The sequence below is a fragment of the Coenobita brevimanus genome, chromosome 26 (assembly GCF_032717465.1).
Source record: "Coenobita brevimanus isolate Jiangsu-jjx chromosome 26, ASM3271746v2, whole genome shotgun sequence".
NCBI classification, from domain to species: Eukaryota; Metazoa; Arthropoda; class Malacostraca; order Decapoda; family Coenobitidae; genus Coenobita; species Coenobita brevimanus.
In genome coordinates, this window is record NC_136979.1 from 42,097,318 (window position 1) to 42,120,645 (window position 23,328).

General features: G+C 45.5%; 1 protein-coding gene across 1 annotated transcript in view; it reads left to right on the top strand.

The window, feature by feature from the left end:
* Window positions 1-23,328, top strand: part of dpy (fibrillin-like protein dumpy) — a 442,341-nt gene that overhangs the window by 318,599 nt on the left and 100,414 nt on the right. Inside the window, 3 exon segments of the mRNA XM_080267992.1 lie at window positions 5,752-6,054; window positions 9,757-21,956; window positions 23,067-23,197. Of these exon segments, the coding sequence (XP_080124118.1) occupies window positions 5,752-6,054; window positions 9,757-21,956; window positions 23,067-23,197 (12,634 nt within the window).

Here is a 23,328-nt window from a genome sequence, read left to right on the forward strand (position 1 = left end):
GTTATATTGTCACAAACCATCCAAATTTTCCAGCCAAATAACACTTATCAAAGGACCAGTTATGGAACATGCAGTTTTCTGAATCCCTCTTTTCCAGTGAAGAATGAGTACGGTTTGATAAGACTGCAGTGTGGTCAACAACAACTTCTCAGCAGTGTGGCATAAACAGTAGTAAATCTGTCTTGCAGTGAACTGACTTAGTTACAAAGTTATTACAGAATCAGGATATAAAAGTGTCAGTAAAAAAATTGCATTGTACTGACTTGTTTCAGTCACAGTCTACTGGAAATCATGGAAGATTTAGAGTCATATTAATTAAACAAAAAAGTATTTGAGTGTAGAAAAAATCCACATTTGTGGAACAAAAAGTTTGTGAAATAGGGGATTTTACAGAAGTAATCATCAAAGACTTGCCTTAAATGTAAGTCATCATTAGGGAGACTTAATATAACTGCAAGAATGTTGACAAGAGGGAAAAGAGTTGTTAAACTGAGAACTTACTCAGCCACTAATATATATGTCACAACTCAACATGTCTTGATCGTAATGCTGCCCTTCATACTACCGTACATTACCTCATTCATACAACATAGCAAGCCATTAACAGGGCCATAAGAAAAGTCCTTTTGGCAAGACACTGATGGTCCATCAGGTATTTGACAGTATGGTAAAGACTTGACCCATTTTGTCATCAGTACATGAAAATAAGTGTTGTAGTGAGATCAGTTCTCTGATGCATGCAGGAAGATCAGTAGTGGACCTCTGTGATGTGTACTGTTAAAGTGCATTGGCTCTACTGCCTTCGCACACTTTTTGGTCACCTGGTCATCTAGTGAATTAAGGCACTGACTGGATGTGGTCCGTGGGTGTTTACGTCTGGAGTCCTGTTCACATAATGCCACATGAGTGAGTAACTGGTCACACTCACCTTAAATGTCTGGACTAGACAGACTAAACCAAGATCCCAGTGCTCCTAACAGCTGGTTGGATGGAAAGATATCAGTGTATACTGTGGTACATATTACTGTATAAGCTAGTAAAATGTGACTGTTGTAAATATGTTATTGTAAACCATGTAATTTCCGACAGTAAGAGACAATTCTGTTGTGGAGAGAAATCAGTGATGATCATGTATTTTTTAAGCAATAAGACATTATTTTGTTGCTAGGAGAGATCAGTGTAGACCACATAATTTCAGGCAATAATAGCTACATAAGCCTGTGTCCTGCTACACCTATTACGAGACATCCTCCCACCCACGTATTTTCCCTCCTTGGAGCTGTTCTTGCATTGGCCAATTTACCCTAATGGACCCACTTTCTGCCCTCCATCTCCTTGGACCTATTTTCCTTACCATGGTGGAAGACCTGTTCCCAGAATGGACCTATTTGCTCCTGTGGACTAATTTTCACCTTGGAATTTTTTACCCATTGAACCTATTTTCAGAACTGGGCTTATTATTTCCACAGACATGTGTTCACACATGGACCTACAGCAGCTTTTCACACCTTATGTGATTAAATTTGGACAACATGATTTTTGACAACACATCAAATATCTACCAAGTTGCAATTTTTCGACTACAACTTGAAATTTTTGACTGGTCAAGGCTAGAGTTTGGGATTCTGAATGCATCTAGGGCTGCTTGGTTTCTGTCCGCAAATGCAGTCTGGCTACGTGGAACTGAAAAATTACAGCTGGCAGTCAAAATATAAATATGGGTCACAGTTAAAAGGTCATTTGATGAAAAGATCATGGCCATTATTTGTGCTGAACTGGCTATATGTAGTAAACCCTTGAGGTATGATGCCTTTTTTTGTGATGAATCAGTTTTACAACATAAAAGTTAGGAAGTGATTCATGTTACAATATGGTGTTCATAATTACACTGAAATTTTGCAATTCAGAATTAAATAAGTAAATATAGAGATATAGTATGAACTGCATCATTAATGGCATGTATTGCATCAGCTGTTCACATGGTCAAGAAAGCAGTCACACATGGTCAAGGATGCAAGTGATGACACTCTAGCCTCGCCAAAACAACACGTGAATAGCAACGTTGTATATTGCACATTCGTTTCGTTTCACTTATAAAGGCTCCAACATGCTTGCATGCCTCAGCCTTCATCGCCTAATGGCGACCCTCCATACTGCTCGATCTTTGGCAGCCCTCCTGTTCAGTCCCTTATCCTTGAGGTCACGCTTTATGACCTTGTCCTAGTTCTTTTTCGGTCTGCCTCTCGCAACCCAACCCACAATGTTAAAAATGACAGAAATAAAGACTGGGTGAATGGTTGTGCAGGTACCAGCTGTGTACATTCTGTGTCTTCTTTCATTTAGAAATTAAGATGCCTCAGTCATGTCTAGCCTGTGCCAAAACATGTGAATTGTAGTGTCATATTTCACACACTGCATTGTTTACGAGCAATACAACATTGAAAATGAGTGTAATAAAGACACTGAGTGAATGGATGTGCAAGTACCAGCTATGTGCATTCTGTGCATTCGTTGTTGTATGACAAAATGTATCCGTGTGCTCGACACGAACCAGGACAAACAGTCCTAACCTAATGGATAATGACTGCTTTCAAGAGGGCATGAATAAAAATAATAATAATAATAATAATAATAGTTGAAATACCTAGCCCATGTTTCACTGGAAATAACTATGCTTGATGATATGAGCCAAAATAAAAGAAGATAATGCACAATAACTAAAAATTATGGGAAGCAAAGTTACAATTGCATGAATTGATGATTAGACTTTAACGAAAATGGTAACAGGGAGGTGGCTGTGTGCTCCAGCTGATGGGCTCATTTCAGCTTTAGAGTAACAGAGTGGTAGGTGGGGGCGCTCACCATCCACTCACTTGATGTAGTGCTGCCCTCAGGTGTCTGCCCTTTCCTCTCCTCCATACTTCTTCCCATCCATCCTCTTCTGTCTTTCTTTCCTTCATTCTTTCCTCGTCTTTCTGCCTGTGGGTGACTTTACACTCCCTCTTCTGTCTTTCTTTCCTTCATTCTTTCCTCTTTCTTCTGCCTGTGGGTGACTCTACACTGAGTGACAGGCCAAATGGTTTCCTGTACAGCAGGAAACCATTTGCTACACTGGGTGGTGACCATATAACTAAATTATGGCAACTGGTGGTTAGTGGGTAATTATGGTGCTCTAATAAGATTGAGCCAGTGAAGGTTTATATCCAAGGCGTGGTTGGGGTTTATTGCTCACGTATTACCACTCAGGGATGAGTGAGGCTGGTCACTCTCATCTTAAATGTCAAGATCAACTTGCCTAGCCCCGGGCTTCTAAGCTCCTTATGGGGCAATGTAGGATTGGATGATGGATGGATGGATATTTTTAACGTTGATACAACATGACTTTTTGATTATGTTGTTATTAAGAATCTATTAGCAAGTAATTACTGTACATTCATTTGGTAATACCAGTACTGTATACATTGAAAAGGAGGCACTGGAAATGGTAAGCTGTGATATTGTTCGGATTGTTTGATGTTTGATGTTCAAAGGAAGGAGTAAGAAGAGAAAACTAAATAGAAAAAAAATATTATTTGTTTGTGTTGCCACCAGTCACCCTCAGCACCAATGTATTTTTCTCAATAAGGATTCATTTAAATTTGGACAACTTAAATTTCGTGAGGTTTTTACAGTGCTAAATTTGAGAATCTGCCATATTTTCTTCCCATATGGGGTTACCCATTGCCTCATTTGTTCTCCCCTATTGAGATGGATTAATATATTCCTCCCATGAGCCTTTTTTCCCCACATGGGGGAATTTATTTATTCTCTCATTGACCTATTTTCCTCCTACGAGGGGGATGTCTAAGTACCACAGGGAGTGGCACATTGGAGGACTTATGACACCAGTGTATTCATTTATGTCTCATGTTTACCTTGTTGGAACAAACTCATAATAGTAATCAGACCACAGTACAGTAAAACCTCTACAACTCGGCATAATACATGTGCAAGCCTTGCCAAGTTAGCCTATTTACCAAGTTTTAGGGATGAACTTTAAGTTCCCCCTCAGCACACACACACATAAAAAAAAGGAAAAAATGGAAAAAAATTAAAAGTTTTTACAATAAACAGTAAAAGTTGCCTTACCATGATTCCATGCAGTTGTAGGGTGTATTCCAGGTATGGAGGAGGACTTTTGGCGGTTTTTGGAGGTGTTAGGGGGGCTCAAGATCATTTTTGGGCACACCTTTACTGTACTGTACTTGACACTGTACACTATGTAAAGCACAATTAACACAATAAATGCCATACTGTAATGTATTTATGACTTGTACTATACTGGGGAACTAAACATTAAACACTTAAACTTTACTGTACAACTCGGCATCTTACCGAGTTGGGGGGATTTTTGCCGACTCTCTTCCTCTCATGTGTGCATTTTTGGGAATTTTTGACTTTTGATTTTTTAAATGAATAATTTGGAGCCTTCCCGAGTTGTAGGTTTCCGACTTGAAGGATGCTGAATTGTAGAGGTTTTACTGTATGTGTAAAACATAAGTAAATACACTGGTGTCTCATAAGACCCCCAAGACATCACCCTTTGTAGTTGTAATAGCTTTTGACAGGATGAATCTATCTCTTTTAACCACTCTCAGTTCCAACCAATTCACTGATAAATACAAAAAATTTCTTAGCTCTAAAACAGAATGGTGTTTAGTGATGTCAGTTTCCAAATGGCAATGGATGACTGAACATGCTGTGTGGGATCACATTTTGCAGAATTGTGTCCATGTTACCTTTCTCTTCCCTGCTTTCCACATAGAGAATGTGGACAATAGAAATGGCAGCAGTTCTGGGTCATTTGGAGTTGACCCTTACTACCTTGATCATGTACAAAATTATTATAGTCTGTTAGTTCACTAAATTAACAACATAAACAGCTTCATCTACTTACTTTAGTTTTATATGAAAACTACTACCAATTTTAATATTAATGTTATTGGAGCTCTTCCCATTTTCTTACTGGAATGCTCCATGTCCACAGAACCTAACTCGTGAATTTTAGCGCATAGATTTATACTGTACTTCTATACATTATAATCATTATTGTATCCCAGCTTATACAGTCTGTATACATGTTATTTACAGTACAACTGTCCATAATGTCAGACACAGTACCTTTTTATTTAACAGTATTTATAAGGGACGGACCATTGGCCTACAAAGGTACTCGTTGTTGGGTTTAAAAACCACTTAGAACCATCATTTTGTGGTTAAATACTCAGCTTCTAACTTATAATAGTTATATCTAAGAGGTATGCAATTACCACTCATACACTGGCCCTTCCAGTGGGGGAAAAGTTTCCACAGTAGTGCTGTACTTAAAAGTGGAGGCAGTTGTACTTATTCCCCCATGAACTGTTTCCTCTATTGAGAAACCTACCTTTTTCCCTCATGAACTAATTTTCCCCCCATGGGAGGGCATACAGTACTTGTTTTCCTTTCATTGGATATCCTACCTATCCCCTCCATGGACCTGTTTTCACCATAGACCTTTTCCCCAATTGACCAACTTCCCCCTGCACCCACTCACCCTTCTCTTCCACTCCCCCACTCAGTGCAGTGTCACAGCAGCAGCAGCAGGATGACTCATCAAGTTCCTCCACATCTACAGAGACAGGCATCGCATATTTAACAGTGTATAAGAGACTATTCATTTGTGGATATCAGTCATGTATTTTCACTCAATAAGTGATAACTCTGTTACAGATGTACCCAAGGACCCTTGCAATCCAGACCCCTGTGGCATCAATGCAAATTGTGCTGTGAGAGACAACCGCCATGATTGTACCTGCTACCCTGGCTACTTTGGCAATCCGTTTGTGGAGTGCAAACCAGAATGCCTCATCAATTCTGATTGCCCTAGGTACCTTGCATGCCTCAACCAGAAGTGTGTGGACCCTTGCCCTGGTTACTGTGGGATCAGTGCTCTCTGCAGTGTCGCCAGTCACAAGCCTCTCTGCAGTTGCCCTCGTGGCTATGAAGGAGATCCACAGGTGGAATGTCGACCATGTAAGTACCCTCCTAGAATGATTGGGAAGTTATTGCTATTTCTTGGTTTCCTGCTAAATAGGCAATATTCTTGCAAATTTCAAAGCAGCATTATAATGTATTAAGCACTGGTAGCATGAACATGTTAATTGTGATGAGAAAGCATGTTACACTGCATGAACATACATAGAGCATGTTTATATTTTATTCTGTTGTCAGTGATGTTTGCATCTAGTTTTTAAAGAGTTTGGCATGTATCATTATGTACAAAATATTAAAATTATTGTTTTTCTCTGCATGTGTTAATTGCATGATTCCTAACTTTTTCAGCACCACCACCATCCCAACATTGCTCCCCGAATGCATGCGGTTTTAACACCAAATGTGTAGTTACTAACAATGTCCCTATATGCTATTGTCTCCCTGACTATACAGGCAACCCATACCAAGGGTGTATGCTTATAACAACTCCCCTTCCCCTGCTTGTAGACACAGCTTCAACCTTGATCCCACAACCTTTTCAACCACCAAAACCCCCATCCTCTCCTCCCCTGCCATCCCCAGCGTGCAAGGCTAACTCACATTGCTCCCCAACACACTCCTGCATCAACCAGCGGTGCGTCGACCCTTGTGCAGTCACTGCTTCCTGTGCTGTGGAGGCTGAGTGCACTGTCATCCTCCACCGTCCTGTCTGCAAATGTCCACCAAGGTTCCAGGGCAATCCACTCAACAGGTGTTACCCAGTGGTCACAACTCCCAAGCCTGAATGTCTGTCAGATGCAGATTGTCCACAAGACAGAGCATGTGCTGAGAGGAGGTGCATCAACCCATGCCGGTTGGCTAGTCCGTGCTCTCACTTTGCTGAGTGCACTGTCATCACTCACCTGCCTCAGTGTTCATGTATACATGGATATGTGGGTAATGGGTATTACTGTGAACTCTTCACCACTACCACAACTAGCACCATTTCACCAATAGCTGACTACCCAACTCACACTACAGTCAGCCCAGGGGTGGCAGCTCATCCAATCTACATTGATGACGAGTGTACTCTGGACTCTGACTGTGACGATGACCAAATATGCCACAATTTCCAGTGTGAACAAGTTTGCAGTGTAACTAATCCATGTCGTGGACCTAACACAAATTGTCAGGGTGTCAACCATTGCCCAGTTTGTCAGTGCATTCCAGGTTATTTTGGCAATCCTTACATTGAATGCAAGAAACCTTCACCCATCACGCCTGTGCCAGAATGCCTGTTTGACCGTGACTGCCCTCATGACAAAGCATGTCACCACCAGGAATGCATAAATCCTTGTATAGTATCAAATCCGTGCTCAGCTTTTGCCAACTGCTTCACTCAAAATCACTTTCCAATATGCTCTTGTATTTTTGGATATACAGGTTCTGGCTATGAATGTGACCCTCTCCCCCCCCTAACTGAAAGACCATCTTATCCCACTAGCTTTCATCCACCACCCATTGCTTTGACCACTTCTACACAACACCCAGTTGCTGAATACCTCACTACTGAACATGAGAGACCATATACGCACCAACCACCACCAGTTTCAGTACATCAAATTCCATCAGTGATTATAGGATGCGAGAGCAATGATGAATGTCCGTATGATACAACTTGCATCAATCGTTTGTGTAGTGACATATGCAGCTCCTCTTTATGTGGAGAACATGCAGAATGCCATACACTTAAAAATCGACCCGTTTGCCTTTGTCCTCCAGGAACCACTGGTAATCCAACCATTAAATGCACGGCTCAGCAAACAGAAAGACCTGTCACACAGCCAACACCACTAGCTGGCACAACAGTAGCATTGCCAGCATTTCCAGTTCGACCAGAAAGTGCTGTTACATCTACCCTATCTCCGGTCGCAGCACCAACAACAACTAGACGCCCATATTTCCCACCAAAGAAACCCTTGCCACCCATTCTTCCTCCAGTTGCAATTGCTTGTGAAAATAATGATGACTGTTCAATGGACAATACTTGTTATAATCATCTCTGTTATGATGTATGTTCATTGGGTGTTTGTGGAGAGGATGCTGACTGCAGAATAGCTTCTCATCGACCAGTGTGTACGTGTCCACCTGGAACAACTGGAGATCCAGTAGAAAAATGTGTAGCTATTTTAACTGAGTTACCAGTGACAGTGGCACCCATAGCAGAAACAACAGCAGTAAAAGATGAATACCATGTGCGTCCTGTTGCTGCTTCAAGTACACCCAGTAAGCCACCAATATCAGAATATCCTAAACATAAACAAAGGCCTAGTCCTGTAACACAATCACCACCAGATCCACCAACACCTGGTTCAATACCCGTTGGTTGTAAAGCCTCTGATGATTGTCCCACAGACAATTCATGTGTAAACAGAATGTGCATAGATGTATGCTACCCAGGTATGTGTGGAGAGAATGCAGGCTGTCAAACAACTGGGCATCGTCCACTGTGCACTTGTCCTCCTGGTACCACTGGCAACCCAACAATAAAATGTCAAGCTCTTGCTGTGGAGACAGAGACAGTTCCCCCTCCTGTAGCAGGAGATAAGCCACCATCAATTGAACCAACTTTGCAACCCATCCCTGGTTCCATCACAAGACCTCCACCGCCTGTGATAGAACATGGTACTCGTCCACCTCCGGAACCTCCGGTTACACGACCACTTCCACTTCCAGTTGTTCCCCCTGTTCTTGTATCATGTGAGAATAATGATGACTGTGATGTGGAAAACTCATGTATTAACATGTTGTGTTACAATGCTTGTAGTTTGAATATATGTGGAGAGGATGCTGACTGTAAAACATTACAGCACCGGCCTGTGTGTGTGTGTCCTCCAGGAACTACAGGAGATCCACAAGTCAGTTGTAAAGCTACTGCTACAGAGAGGATGACAACATTGCGCCCCATAACAGACAGACCACCACAACAACCAGACGTCCCATTGCATCCCATTGCTGGTCCTTCATCTCAAATGCCACCTGCCTTAGCAGAACATCCCACAAGCAGACGACCACAACCAGTAATGACCCACCCACCACCTGTTGTTAGTCCAGCACCTATTCAGATAGGATGTGAAAGCATTGAAGACTGTCCTTTGGATAATTCATGTGTCAATCGTCTGTGTCTGGATATATGCTACCCTGGTCTCTGTGGAGAGAATGCCGATTGTCAAACTGTTGGTCATAGACCATTGTGCACTTGCCCATTTGGGACAACTGGTAACCCAACAGTACAGTGCATTGCTTTACAGGCTGAATACCCATCAACAATGGTACCACTGGCTGAAAGTGCAGAAGTACTTGATGATGACATCATCCCAATCAAGGGTCCTGCAGTTCATCACCCATCACCAGTGGCTGAATTTCCATCAGAACGACCTCAAGTAACTACAATACTGCCAAAGAAACCTACACCAATAATTATTCCAGAAATTCCTATTGCATGTGAAAACAATGATGATTGCACCATGGATAATTCCTGCATCAACAACCTATGCTATGATGTGTGCAGTCTTGGTGTGTGTGGTGATGATGCTGACTGTAAAATTGCCACTCATAGACCAGTCTGTACTTGTCCTTCAGGAATGAAGGGAGATCCTACCACTGGGTGTATTGCCACTCAGACAGAACGTCCAACCACACATCCTGCTCCCCATGCTGAACACATCCCCACTGAACCAAGTGACCCAGTTCAACCTATAGCAGGAACAACCAGCACAAGGCCTCCCCCATTAGCAGAACTACCATCCCCACGACCTCCATCACCCCCAGTAACACAACCACCTTCCCCACCAACACCTGGTCCAGTGCCAGTTGGTTGTGAGACCTCCGATGAATGTCCCTCAGATAATTCATGTGTTAATAGACTATGCCTGGACATGTGCCATCCAGGTTTTTGTGGAGAGAATGCTGATTGTCAGACAACTGGACACCGTCCATTGTGCTCCTGTCCTTCGGGAACAACTGGTAACCCAACAGTGAAATGTCAAGCACTTGCTGTAGAAACAGAGACAGTTCCCCCACCTTTAGCCGGAGCCAAGCCTCCATCAATTGAACCAACTCTGAAACCAATCCCTGGTTCCACCACAAGACCTCCTCCTCCTCTAGCAGAACATGGAACTCGTCCCCCTCCAGGACCTCCAGTTACACAACCACCACCACCTCCAGTTGTTCCCCCGCTTCTTATATCATGTGCAAATAATGATGACTGTGACATGGATAACTCGTGCATTAATATGTTGTGTTACGATGTTTGTAGTTTGAATACATGTGGGGAGAATGCTGATTGTAAGACAATGCAGCATCGTCCTGTGTGTGTGTGTCCTCCAGGAACTACTGGAGATCCACAGGTCAGTTGTAAGGCTACTTCCACAGAGAGGGTAACAACATTACACCCCATAACAGACAGACCACCACTCCACCCAGAGGTCCCATTGCAGCCAGTTGCTGGTCCATCCTCTGATATGCCACCAGCTATAGTAGAATATCCCACACCCAGACCACCAAGCCCTTCGACTGCTCATCCACCACCTGTTGTTAGTCCTCCACCTGTTCAGATAGGATGTGAAAGTGTTGAAGACTGTCCTATGGATAATTCATGTGTGAATCGTCTGTGTCTGGATATCTGCTACCCTGGCCTTTGTGGAGAGAGTGCTGACTGTCAAACAATGGGTCATAGACCTTTATGCACTTGCCCATTTGGTACAACTGGTAACCCAACAGTGCAGTGCATTGCTTTACAAACTGAACACCCATTAACAGTAGTACCACTGGCTGAAAGTGCAAAAGTCCCTGATGATGACATCATTCCACTGAAGGGTCCTGAAGTTACTCACCCACCACCAGAGATTGAATATCCATCAGAACGACCCCCATTACCTACACTGCCAGCAAAGAAACCGATACCAATTGTTCCACCAATTTCAATTGCTTGTGAGAACAATGATGACTGTTCCACTGATAACTCTTGCATCAACAACCTCTGTTATGATGTGTGCAGTCTTGGTGTGTGCGATGAACTTGCTGACTGTAAAATTGCTGCTCACAGACCTGTGTGTACTTGTCCTTCAGGAATGAAGGGAGATCCTACCACTGGGTGTATTGCCACTCAGACAGAACGTCCAACCACTCATCCTGCTCCCCATGCTGAACACATCCCCACTGAACCAAGTGACCCAGTTCAACCTATATCAGGAACAACCAGCACAAGGCCTCCCCCATTAGCAGAACTACCATCCCCACGACCTCCATCACCCCCAGTAACACAACCACCTTCCCCACCAACACCTGGTCCAGTGCCAGTTGGTTGTGAGACCTCCGATGAATGTCCCTCAGATAATTCATGTGTTAATAGACTATGCCTGGACATGTGCCATCCAGGTTTTTGTGGAGAGAATGCTGATTGTCAGACAACTGGACACCGTCCATTGTGCTCCTGTCCTTCGGGAACAACTGGTAACCCAACAGTGAAATGTCAAGCACTTGCTGTAGAAACAGAGACAGTTCCTCCACCTTTAGCTGGAGCCAAGCCTCCATCAATTGAACCAACTCTGAAACCCATCCCTGGTTCCACCACAAGACCTCCTCCTCCTCTAGCAGAACATGGAACTCGTCCCCCTCCAGGACCTCCAGTTACACAACCACCACCACCTCCAGTTGTTCCTCCGCTTCTTATATCATGTGCAAATAATGATGACTGTGACATGGATAACTCGTGCATTAATATGTTGTGTTACAATGTTTGTAGTTTGAATACATGTGGGGAGAATGCTGATTGTAAGACAATGCAGCATCGTCCTGTGTGTGTGTGTCCTCCAGGAACTACTGGAGATCCACAGGTCAGTTGTAAGGCTACTTCTACAGAGAGGGTAACAGCATTACACCCCATAACAGACAGACCACCACTCCACCCAGAGGTCCCATTGCAGCCAGTTGCTGGTCCATCCTCTGATATGCCACCAGCTATAGTAGAATATCCCACACACAGACCACCAAGGCCTACGACTGCTCGTCCACCACCTGTTGTTAGTCCTCCACCTATTCAGATAGGATGTGAAAGTGTTGAAGACTGTCCTATTGATAATTCATGTGTGAATCGTCTGTGTTTGGATATCTGCTACCCTGGTCTCTGTGGAGAGAGTGCTGACTGTCAAACTGAGGGTCATAGACCTTTATGCACTTGCCCTTCTGGGACAACTGGTAACCCAACAGTGCAGTGCATTGCTTTACAAACTGAACACCCACTAACAGTAGTACCACTAGCTGAAAGTGCAGAAGTCCCTGATGATGACATCATTCCACTGAAGGGTCCTGAAGTTACTCACCCACCACCAGAGATTCAATATCCACCAGAACGACCCCCATTACCTACACTGCCAGCAAAGAAACCGATACCAATTGTTCCACCAATTTCAATTGCTTGTGAGAACAATGATGACTGTTCCACAGATAACTCCTGCATCAACAACCTCTGTTATGATGTGTGCAGTCTTGGTGTGTGTGGTGAATTTGCTGACTGTAAAATTGCTGCTCACAGGCCTGTGTGTACTTGTCCTTCAGGAATGAAGGGAGATCCTACCACTGGGTGTATTGCCACTCAGACAGAACGTCCAACCACACATCCTGCTCCCCAAGCTGAACACATCCCCACTGAACCAAGTGACCCAGTTCAACCCATTCCAGGAACAACCACCTCAAGACCTCCCCCATTAGCAGAACTACCATCCCCACGACCTCCATCACCCCCAGTAACACAACCACCTTCTCCACCAACACCTGGTCCAGTGGCAGTTGGTTGTGAGACCTCCGATGAATGTCCCTCAGATAATTCATGTGTTAATAGACTATGCCTGGACATGTGCCATCCAGGTTTTTGTGGAGAGAATGCTGATTGTCAGACAACTGGACACCGTCCATTGTGCTCCTGTCCTTCGGGAACAACTGGTAACCCAACAGTGAAATGTCAAGCACTGGCTGTAGAGACAGAGACAGTTCCCCCACCTTTAGCTGGAGCCAAGCCTCCATCAATTGAACCAACTCTGCAACCTGTCCCTGGTTCCACCACAAGACCTCCTCCTCCTCTAGCAGAACATGGAACTCGTCCCCCTCCAGGACCTCCAGTTACACAACCACCACCACCTCCAGTTGTTCCCCCGCTTTTTATATCATGTGCAAATAACGATGACTGTGACAAGGATAACTCGTGCATTAATATGTTGTGTTACGATGTTTGTAGTTTGAATACATGTGGGGAGAATGCTGATTGTAAGACAATGCAGCATCGTCCTGTGTGTGTGTGTCCTCCAGGAACTACTGGAGATCCACAGGTCAGTTGTATGGCTACTTCTACAGAGAGGGTAACAACATTACGCCCCATAACAGACAGACCACCACTCCACCCAGAGGTCCCATTGCAGCCAGTTGCTGGTCCATCCTCTGATATGCCACCAGCTATAGTAGAATATCCCACACCCAGACCACCAAGGCCTTCGACTGCTCGTCCACCACCTGTTGTTAGTCCTCCACCTATTCAAATAGGATGTGAAAGTGTTGAAGACTGTCCTATGGATAATTCATGTGTGAATCGTCTGTGTCTGGATATCTGCTACCCTGGTCTTTGTGGAGAAAGTGCTGACTGTCAAACTGTGGGTCATAGACCTTTATGCACTTGCCCATTTGGTACAACTGGTAACCCAACAGTGCAGTGCACTGCTTTACAAACTGAACACCCACTAACAGTAGTACCACTGGCTGAAAGTGCAGAAGTCCCTGATGATGACATCATTCCACTGAAGGGTCCTGAAGTTACTCACCCACCACCAGAGATTGAATATCCACCAGAACGACCCCCATTACCTACACTGCCAGCAAAGAAACCGATACCAATTGTTCCACCAATTTCAATTGCTTGTGAGAACAATGATGACTGTTCCACAGATAACTCCTGCATCAACAACCTCTGTTATGATGTGTGCAGTCTTGGTGTGTGTGGTGAATTTGCTGACTGTAAAATTGCTGCTCACAGACCTGTGTGTACTTGTCCTTCAGGAATGAAGGGAGATCCTACCACTGGGTGTATTGCCACTCAGACAGAACGTCCAACCACACATCCTGCTCCCCATGCTGAACACATCCCCACTGAACCAAGTGACCCAGTTCAACCCATTCCAGGAACAACCACATCAAGACCTCCCCCAGTGGCAGAACTACCATCTCCACGACCTCCATCACCCCCAGTAACACAACCACCTTCCCCACCAACACCTGGTCCAGTGGCAGTTGGTTGTGAGACCTCCGATGAATGTCCCTCAGATAATTCATGTGTTAATAGACTATGCCTGGACATGTGCCATCCAGGTTTTTGTGGAGAGAATGCTGATTGTCAGACAACTGGACACCGTCCATTGTGCTCCTGTCCTTCGGGAACAACTGGTAACCCAACAGTGAAATGTCAAGCACTGGCTGTAGAGACAGAGACAGTTCCCCCACCTTTAGCTGGAGCCAAGCCTCCATCAATTGAACCAACTCTGAAACCCATCCCTGGTTCCACCACAAGACCTCCTCCTCCTCTAGCAGAACATGGAACTCGTCCCCCTCCAGGACCTCCAGTTACTCAACCACCACCACCTCCAGTTGTTCCCCCGCTTCTTATATCATGTGCAAATAATGATGACTGTGACATGGATAACTCATGCATTAATATGTTGTGTTACGATGTTTGTAGTTTGAATACATGTGGGGAGAATGCTGATTGTAAGACAATGCAGCATCGTCCTGTGTGTGTGTGTCCTCCAGGAACTACTGGAGATCCACAGGTCAGATGTATGGCTACTTCTACAGAGAGGGTAACAACATTACACCCCATAACAGACAGACCACCACTCCACCCAGAGGTCCCATTGCAGCCAGTTGCTGGTCCATCCTCTGATATGCCACCAGCTATAGTAGAATATCCCACACCCAGACCACCAAGGCTTTCGACTGCTCGTCCACCACCTGTTGTTAGTCCTCCACCTATTCAAATAGGATGTGAAAGTGTTGAAGACTGTCCTATGGATAATTCATGTGTGAATCGTTTGTGTCTGGATATCTGCTACCCTGGTCTCTGTGCAGAGAGTGCTGACTGTCAAACTGTGAGTCATAGACCTTTATGCACTTGCCCATTTGGTACAACTGGTAACCCAACAGTGCAGTGCATTGCTTTACAAACTGAGCACCCACTAACAGTAGTACCACTGGCTGAAATTGCAGAAGTCCCTGATGATGACATCATTCCACTGAAGGGTCCTGAAGTTACTCACCCACCACCAGAGATTGAATATCCACCAGAACGACCCCCATTACCTACACTGCCAGCAAAGAAACCGATACCAATTGTTCCACCAATTTCAATTGCTTGTGAGAACAATGATGACTGTTCCACAGATAACTCCTGCATCAACAACCTCTGTTATGATGTGTGCAGTCTTGGTGTGTGTGGTGAATTTGCTGACTGTAAAATTGCTGCTCACAGACCTGTGTGTACTTGTCCTTCAGGAATGAAGGGAGATCCTACCACTGGGTGTATTGCCACTCAGACAGAACGTCCAACCACACATCCTGCTCCCCAAGCTGAACATATCCCCACTGAACCAAGTGACCTAGTTCAACCCATTCCAGGAACAACCACCTCAAGACCTCCCCCAGTGGCAGAACTACCATCCCCACGACCTCCATCACCCCCAGTAACACAACCACCTTCCCCACCAACACCTGGTCCAGTGCCAGTTGGTTGTGAGACCTCCGATGAATGTCCCTCAGATAATTCATGTGTTAATAGACTATGCCTGGACATGTGCCATCCAGGTTTTTGTGGAGAGAATGCTGATTGTCAGACAACTGGACACCGTCCATTGTGCTCCTGTCCTTCGGGAACAACTGGTAACCCAACAGTGAAATGTCAAGCACTGGCTGTAGAGACAGAAACAGTTCCCCCACCTTTAGCTGGAGCCAAGCCTCCATCAATTGAACCAACTCTGCAACCTGTCCCTGGTTCCACCACAAGACCTCCTCCTCCTCTAGCAGAACATGGAACTCGTCCCCCTCCAGGACCTCCAGTTACACAACCACCACCACCTCCAGTTGTTCCCCCGCTTCTTGTATCATGTGCAAATAATGATGACTGTGACATGGATAACTCATGCATTAATATGTTGTGTTACGATGTTTGTAGTTTGAATACATGTGGGGAGAATGCTGATTGTAAGACAATGCAGCATCGTCCTGTGTGTGTGTGTCCTCCAGGAACTACTGGAGATCCACAGATCAGATGTATGGCTACTTCTACAGAGAGGGTAACAACATTACACCCCATAACAGACAGACCACCACTCCACCCAGAGGTCCCATTGCAGCCAGTTGCTGGTCCATCCTCTGATATGCCACCAGCTATAGTAGAATATCCCACACCCAGACCACCAAGGCCTTCGACTGCTCGTCCACCACCTGTTGTTAGTCCTCCACCTATTCAAATAGGATGTGAAAGCGTTGAAGACTGTCCTATGGATAATTCATGTGTGAATCGTTTGTGTCTGGATATCTGCTACCCTGGTCTCTGTGCAGAGAGTGCTGACTGTCAAACTGTGGGCCATAGACCTTTATGCACTTGCCCATTTGGTACAACTGGTAACCCAACAGTGCAATGCATTGCTTTACAAACTGAGCAACCACTAACAGTAGTACCACTGGCTGAAAGTGCAGAAGTCCCTGATGATGACATCATTCCACTGAAGGGTCCTGAAGTTACTCACCCACCACCAGAGATTGAATATCCACCAGAACGACCCCCATTACCTACACTGCCAGCACAGAAACCGATACCAATTGTTCCACCAATTTCAATTGCTTGTGAGAACAATGATGACTGTTCCACAGATAACTCCTGCATCAACAACCTCTGTTATGATGTGTGCAGTCTTGGTGTGTGTGGTGAATTTGCTGACTGTAAAATTGCTGCTCACAGACCTGTGTGTACTTGTCCTTCAGGAATGAAGGGAGATCCTACCACTGGGTGTATTGCCACTCAGACAGAACGTCCAACCACACATCCTGCTCCCCAAGCTGAACATATCCCCACTGAACCAAGTGACCTAGTTCAACCCATTCCAGGAACAACCACCTCAAGACCTCCCCCAGTGGCAGAACTACCATCCCCACGACCTCCATCACCCCCAGTAACACAACCACCTTCCCCACCAACACCTGGTCCAGTGCCAGTTGGTTGTGAGACCTCCGATGAATGTCCCTCAGATAATTCATGTGTTAATAGACTATGCCTGGACATGTGCCATCCAGATTTTTGTGGAGAGAATGCTGATTGTCAGACAACTGGACACCGTCCATTGTGCTCCTGTCCTTCGGGAACAACTGGTAACCCAACAGTGAAATGTCAAGCACTGGCTGTAGAGACAGAAACAGTTCCCCCACCTTTAGCTGGAGCCAAGCCTCCATCAATTGAACCAACTCTGCAACCTGTCCCTGGTTCCACCACAAGACCTCCTCCTCCTCTAGCAGAACATGGAACTCGTCCCCCTCCAGGACCTCCAGTTACACAACCACCACCACCTCCAGTTGTTCCCCCGCTTCTTATATCATGTGCAAATAATGATGACTGTGACATGGATAACTCGTGCATTAATATGTTGTGTTACGATGTTTGTAGTTTGAATACATGTGGAGAGAATGCTGATTGTAAGACAATGCAGCATCGTCCCGTGTGTGTGTGTCCTCCAGGAACTACTGGAGATCCACAGGTCAGTTGTAAGGCTACTTCTACAGAGAGGGTAACAACATTACTCCCCATAACAGACAGACCACCACTCCACCCAGAGGTCCCATTACAACCAGTTACTGGTCCATCTTCTGATATGCCACCTGCTATAGCAGAACATCCCACACACAAACCACCAAGGCCAACGACTGCTCGTCCACTACCTGTTATTAGTCCTCCGCCTATTCAGATAGGATGTGAAAGCGTCGAAGAGTGTCCTTTGGATAATTCATGTGTGAATCGTCTGTGTCTGGATATCTGCTACCCTGGTCTCTGTGGAGAGAATGCTGACTGTCAAACTGTTGGACATAGACCATTGTGCACTTGCCCTTCTGGGACAACTGGTAACCCAACAGTACAGTGCATTGCTTTACAGACTGAATACCCATCAACAGTAGTACCACTCGCTGAAAGTGCAGAAATACCTGGTGATGATATCATCCCAATTAAAGGCCCGGAAATTCCTCACCCATCACCTGAGGTTGAATATCCACCAGAACGGCCCCCAGTACCTCCACTACCAGCAAAGAAACCTATACCAATTGTTCCACCAATTTCAATTGCTTGTGAAAACAATGATGATTGTTCCACAGATAACTCCTGCATCAACAACCTGTGTTATGATGTATGCAGTCTTGGTGTGTGTGGTGATGATGCTGACTGCAAAGTTGCTGCTCATCGACCTGTGTGTACTTGTCCTTCAGGAATGAAGGGAGATCCTACCACTGGGTGTATTGCCACTCAGACAGAACGTCCAACCATACATCCAGCTCCCCAAGCTGAACATATCCCCACTGAACTCAGTGACCCAGTTCAACCCATTCCAGGAACAACCACTTCAAGACCTTCCCCATTGGTAGAACTACCATCCCCACGACCTCCATCACCCCCAGTAACACAACCACCTTCCCCACCAACACCTGGTCCAGTAGCAGTTGGTTGTGAGACCTCAGATGAATGTCCCACGGATAATTCTTGTGTGAATAGACTCTGTTTTAACATGTGCTATCCAGGTTTTTGTGGAGAGAATGCTGATTGTCAGACAACAGGACACCGTCCAGTGTGTATCTGTCCTCCTGGAACGACTGGTAACCCCACAATGAAATGTTCAGCACTTGCTGTAGAGACAGAGACAGTTCCCCCACCTGTAGCAGGAGCTAAGCCTCCATCAGTTGAACCACCTCTGCAACCTATCCCTGGTTCCACCACAAGACCTCCACCTCCAGTGGCTGAACATGGAACTCATCCCCCTCCAGGACCTCCAGTTACACGACCACCTCCACCTCCTGTTGTTCCCCCACTCCTTATATCATGTGCAAATAATGATGACTGTGATATGGATAACTCATGCATTAATATGTTGTGTTATGATGTTTGTAGTTTGAATACCTGTGGGGAGAATGCTGATTGTAAGACAATGCAGCATCGTCCTGTGTGTGTTTGTCCTCCAGGAACCACTGGAGATCCACAATTCAGTTGTAAGGCTACTTCAACAGAGAGGTTAACAACATTACTCCCCATAACAGACAGACCACCACTCCAGCCAGAGGTCTCACTGCAGCCAGTTGCTGGTCCATCATCTGATATGCCACCTGCTATAGCAGAACATCCCACACACAGACCACCAGGGCCTACAACTGCTCGTCCACTACATGTTGTTAGTCCTCCACCAATTCAGATAGGATGTGAAAGCGTCGAAGAGTGTCCTTTGGATAATTCATGTGTGAATCGTCTGTGCCTGGATATCTGCTACCCTGGTCTCTGTGGAGAGAGTGCAGACTGTCAAACTGTTGGACATAGACCATTGTGCACTTGCCCTTCTGGGACAACTGGTAACCCAACAGTACAGTGCATTGCTTTACAAACTGAATACCCATCAACAGTAGTACCACTGGCAGAAAGTGCAGAAATACCTGGTGATGATATCATCCCAATTAAAGGTCCTGAAATTCCTCATCCATCACCTGAGGTAGAGTATCCACCAGAAAGGCCCCCAGTACCTCCACTACCAGCAAAGAAACCTATACCAATTGTTCCATCAATTTCAATTGCTTGTGAAAACAATGATGATTGTTCCACAGATAACTCCTGCATCAACAACTTGTGCTATGATGTATGCAGTCTTGGTGTGTGTGGTGATGATGCTGACTGCAAAGTTGCTGCTCATCGACCTGTGTGTACTTGTCCTTCAGGAATGAAAGGTGATCCTACCACTGGTTGTATTGCCACTCAGACAGAACGTCCAACAACACATCCTGCTCCCCAGGCTGAACATATCCCCACTGAACCAAGTGACCCAGCTCAGCCCATTCCAGGAACAACCACCACAAGACCTTCCCCATTGGCAGAACTGCCATCGCCTCGACCTCCATCACCCCCAGTAACACAACCACCTTCCCCACCAACTCCTGGTCCAGTAGCAGTTGGTTGTGAGACCTCCGATGAATGTCCCTCAGATAATTCATGTGTGAATAGACTATGTTTAGACATGTGCTATCCAGGTTTTTGTGGAGAAAATGCTGACTGTCAGACAACTGGACACCGTCCATTATGCACCTGTCCTCCTGGAACCACTGGTAACCCCACAATGAAATGTTCAGCACTTGCTGTAGAGACAGAGACAGTTCATCCACCTTTAGCAGGAGCTAAGCCTCCATCAGTTGAACCAACTCTGCAACCCCTCCCTGGTTCCACCACAAGTCGTCTACCTCCTCTGGCAGAACATGGAACCCGCCCCCCTCTAGGACCTCCAGTTATACGACCACCTCCACCTCCAGTTGTTCCCCCACTTCATATATCATGTGCAAATAATGATGACTGTGATATGGATAACTCATGCATTAATATGTTGTGTTATGATGTTTGTAGTTTGAATACCTGTGGGGAGAATGCTGACTGTAAGACAATGCAGCATCGTCCTGTGTGTGTGTGTCCTCCAGGAACTACTGGAGATCCACAAGTCAGTTGTAAGGCTACTTCTACAGAGAGGGTAACAACATTGCACCCCATAACAGATAGACCACCACTCCAGCCAGAGATCCCTTTACAACCAGTTGCTGGTCCATCTTCTGAAATACCACCTGCAATAGCAGAACATCCCACACACAGACCACCAAGACCTACAACTGCTCGTCCATTGCCTGTTGTTAGTCCTCCACCTATTCAGATAGGATGTGAAAGTGTCGAAGAATGTCCTGTAGATAATTCATGTGTGAATCGTCTGTGTCTGGATATCTGCTATCCTGGTCTCTGTGGAGAGAATGCAGACTGTCAAACTGTTGGACATAGACCATTGTGCACTTGCCCTTCTGGGACAACTGGTAACCCAACAGTACAGTGCATTGCTTTGCAGACTGAACACCCATCAACAGTTTTACCACTGGCTGAAAGTGCAGAAATATCTGTTGATGACATCATCCCAATTAAAGGTCCTGAAATTCCTCACCCATCACCAGAAGTTGAATATCCACCAGAACGACCCCCAGTACCTCCACCTCCAGGAAAGAAACCTACACCAATTATTCCATCAGTTTCAATTGCCTGTGAGAACAACGATGATTGTTCCACAGATAACTCCTGCATCAACAACCTGTGCTATGATGTATGCAGTCTTGGTGTGTGTGGTGATGATGCTGACTGTAAAGTTGCTGCCCATCGACCTGTGTGTACTTGTCCTTCAGGAATGAAAGGTGATCCTACCACTGGGTGTATTGCCACTCAGACAGAACATCCAACAACACATCCTGCTCCTCATGCTGAACACATCCCCACTGAACCAAGTGACCTAATTCACCCCATACCAGGAACAACCAGCCCAGTGCCTCCCCCATTGACAGAACTACCATCCCCACGGCCCCCATCACCCCCAGTAACACAACCACCTTTCCCACCAACATCTGGTCCAGTGCCAGTTGGTTGCGAGACATCAGATGAATGTCCCTCAGATAATTCATGTGTGAATAGATTATGCCTAGACATGTGCTATCCAGGTTTTTGTGGAGAGAATGCTGACTGTCAGACAACTGGACACCGCCCAGTGTGCACCTGTCCTCCTGGAACCACAGGTAACCCAACAGTGAAATGTTCAGCACTTGCTGTGGAGACAGAGACAGTTCATCTACCTGTAGCAGGAGCCAAGCCTCCATCAATTGAACCAACCCTGCAACCCCTTCCTGGTTCCACCACAAAACCTCCGCCACCTTTGGCAGAACATGGAACTCGTCCCCCTCCAAGACCTCCAGTTACACGACCACCTCCACCTCCGGTTGTTCCTTCCCTTCTTATATCATGTGAAAATAACGATGACTGTGATATGGATAACTCGTGCATTAATATGTTGTGTTATAATGTTTGTAGTTTGAATACATGTGGAGAAGATGCTGACTGTAAAACAATGCAACATCGTCCTGTGTGTGTTTGTCCTCCAGGCACTACTGGTGATCCACAAGTCAGCTGCAAGGCTTCATCTACAGAACGGGTAACAACATTGCACCCTATAACAGACAGACCACTGCTTCAACCAGAGGTCCCATTGCATCCAGTTGCTGGCCCATCATCTGAATTGCCACCTGCTATAGCAGAGCATCCCACAACTAGGCCACCATTGCCTATAACCACACGGCAGCCACCTGTTATTTCACCTCCACCTATTCTGATTGGATGTGAAAGTAATGATCATTGTCCCTTTGATAACACGTGTGTCAACCGGCTGTGTCTGGACATTTGTTATCCTGAATTTTGTGGTGAAAATGCTGAATGTCATACTAAAGGGCATCGACCCTCTTGTGTGTGCCCCCCAGGCACAACTGGTAACCCAACTAAAAACTGCACTGCTCTTCACTTTGAAATGCCTTCTACACTTACTCCATTGGTAGGAAGTGTAGAACAGATTGAGGATGATTACATCTCACCAGTCAAATATCCTACATCTCATCCTCCACCATTGACAGAAGTTCCTCCAAGCAGACCTCAACCAACAATTTCTAAACCATTGCCACCCCCAATTATTCCACAGATTGCTATTGCTTGTGAGAATAATGATGATTGTACCCCTGATAGCTCATGTATTAACAGTCTTTGCTATGATGTGTGCAGTCTTGGTGCATGTGGTGATGATGCTGACTGTAAAATTGCTGCTCACCGTCCTGTGTGTACTTGTCCTCCAGGAATGAAGGGAGATCCTACCACTGGGTGTATTGCCACTCAGACAGAGCGTCCAACCACACATCCTGCTCCCCATGCTGAGCAAGCCCCCACTGAACCAAGTGACCCAGTTCAACCCATACAAGGAACAACTAGCCCAAGGCCACCTCCACTGGCAGAACTACCATCCCCACGGCCTCCACCACCCCCTGTAACACAACCACCTTCCCCACCTACACCTGGTCCCATGCCAGTTGGATGTGAGACCTCAGATGAATGTCCCTCAGACAATTCATGCGTGAACCGACTGTGCTTAAATATATGCT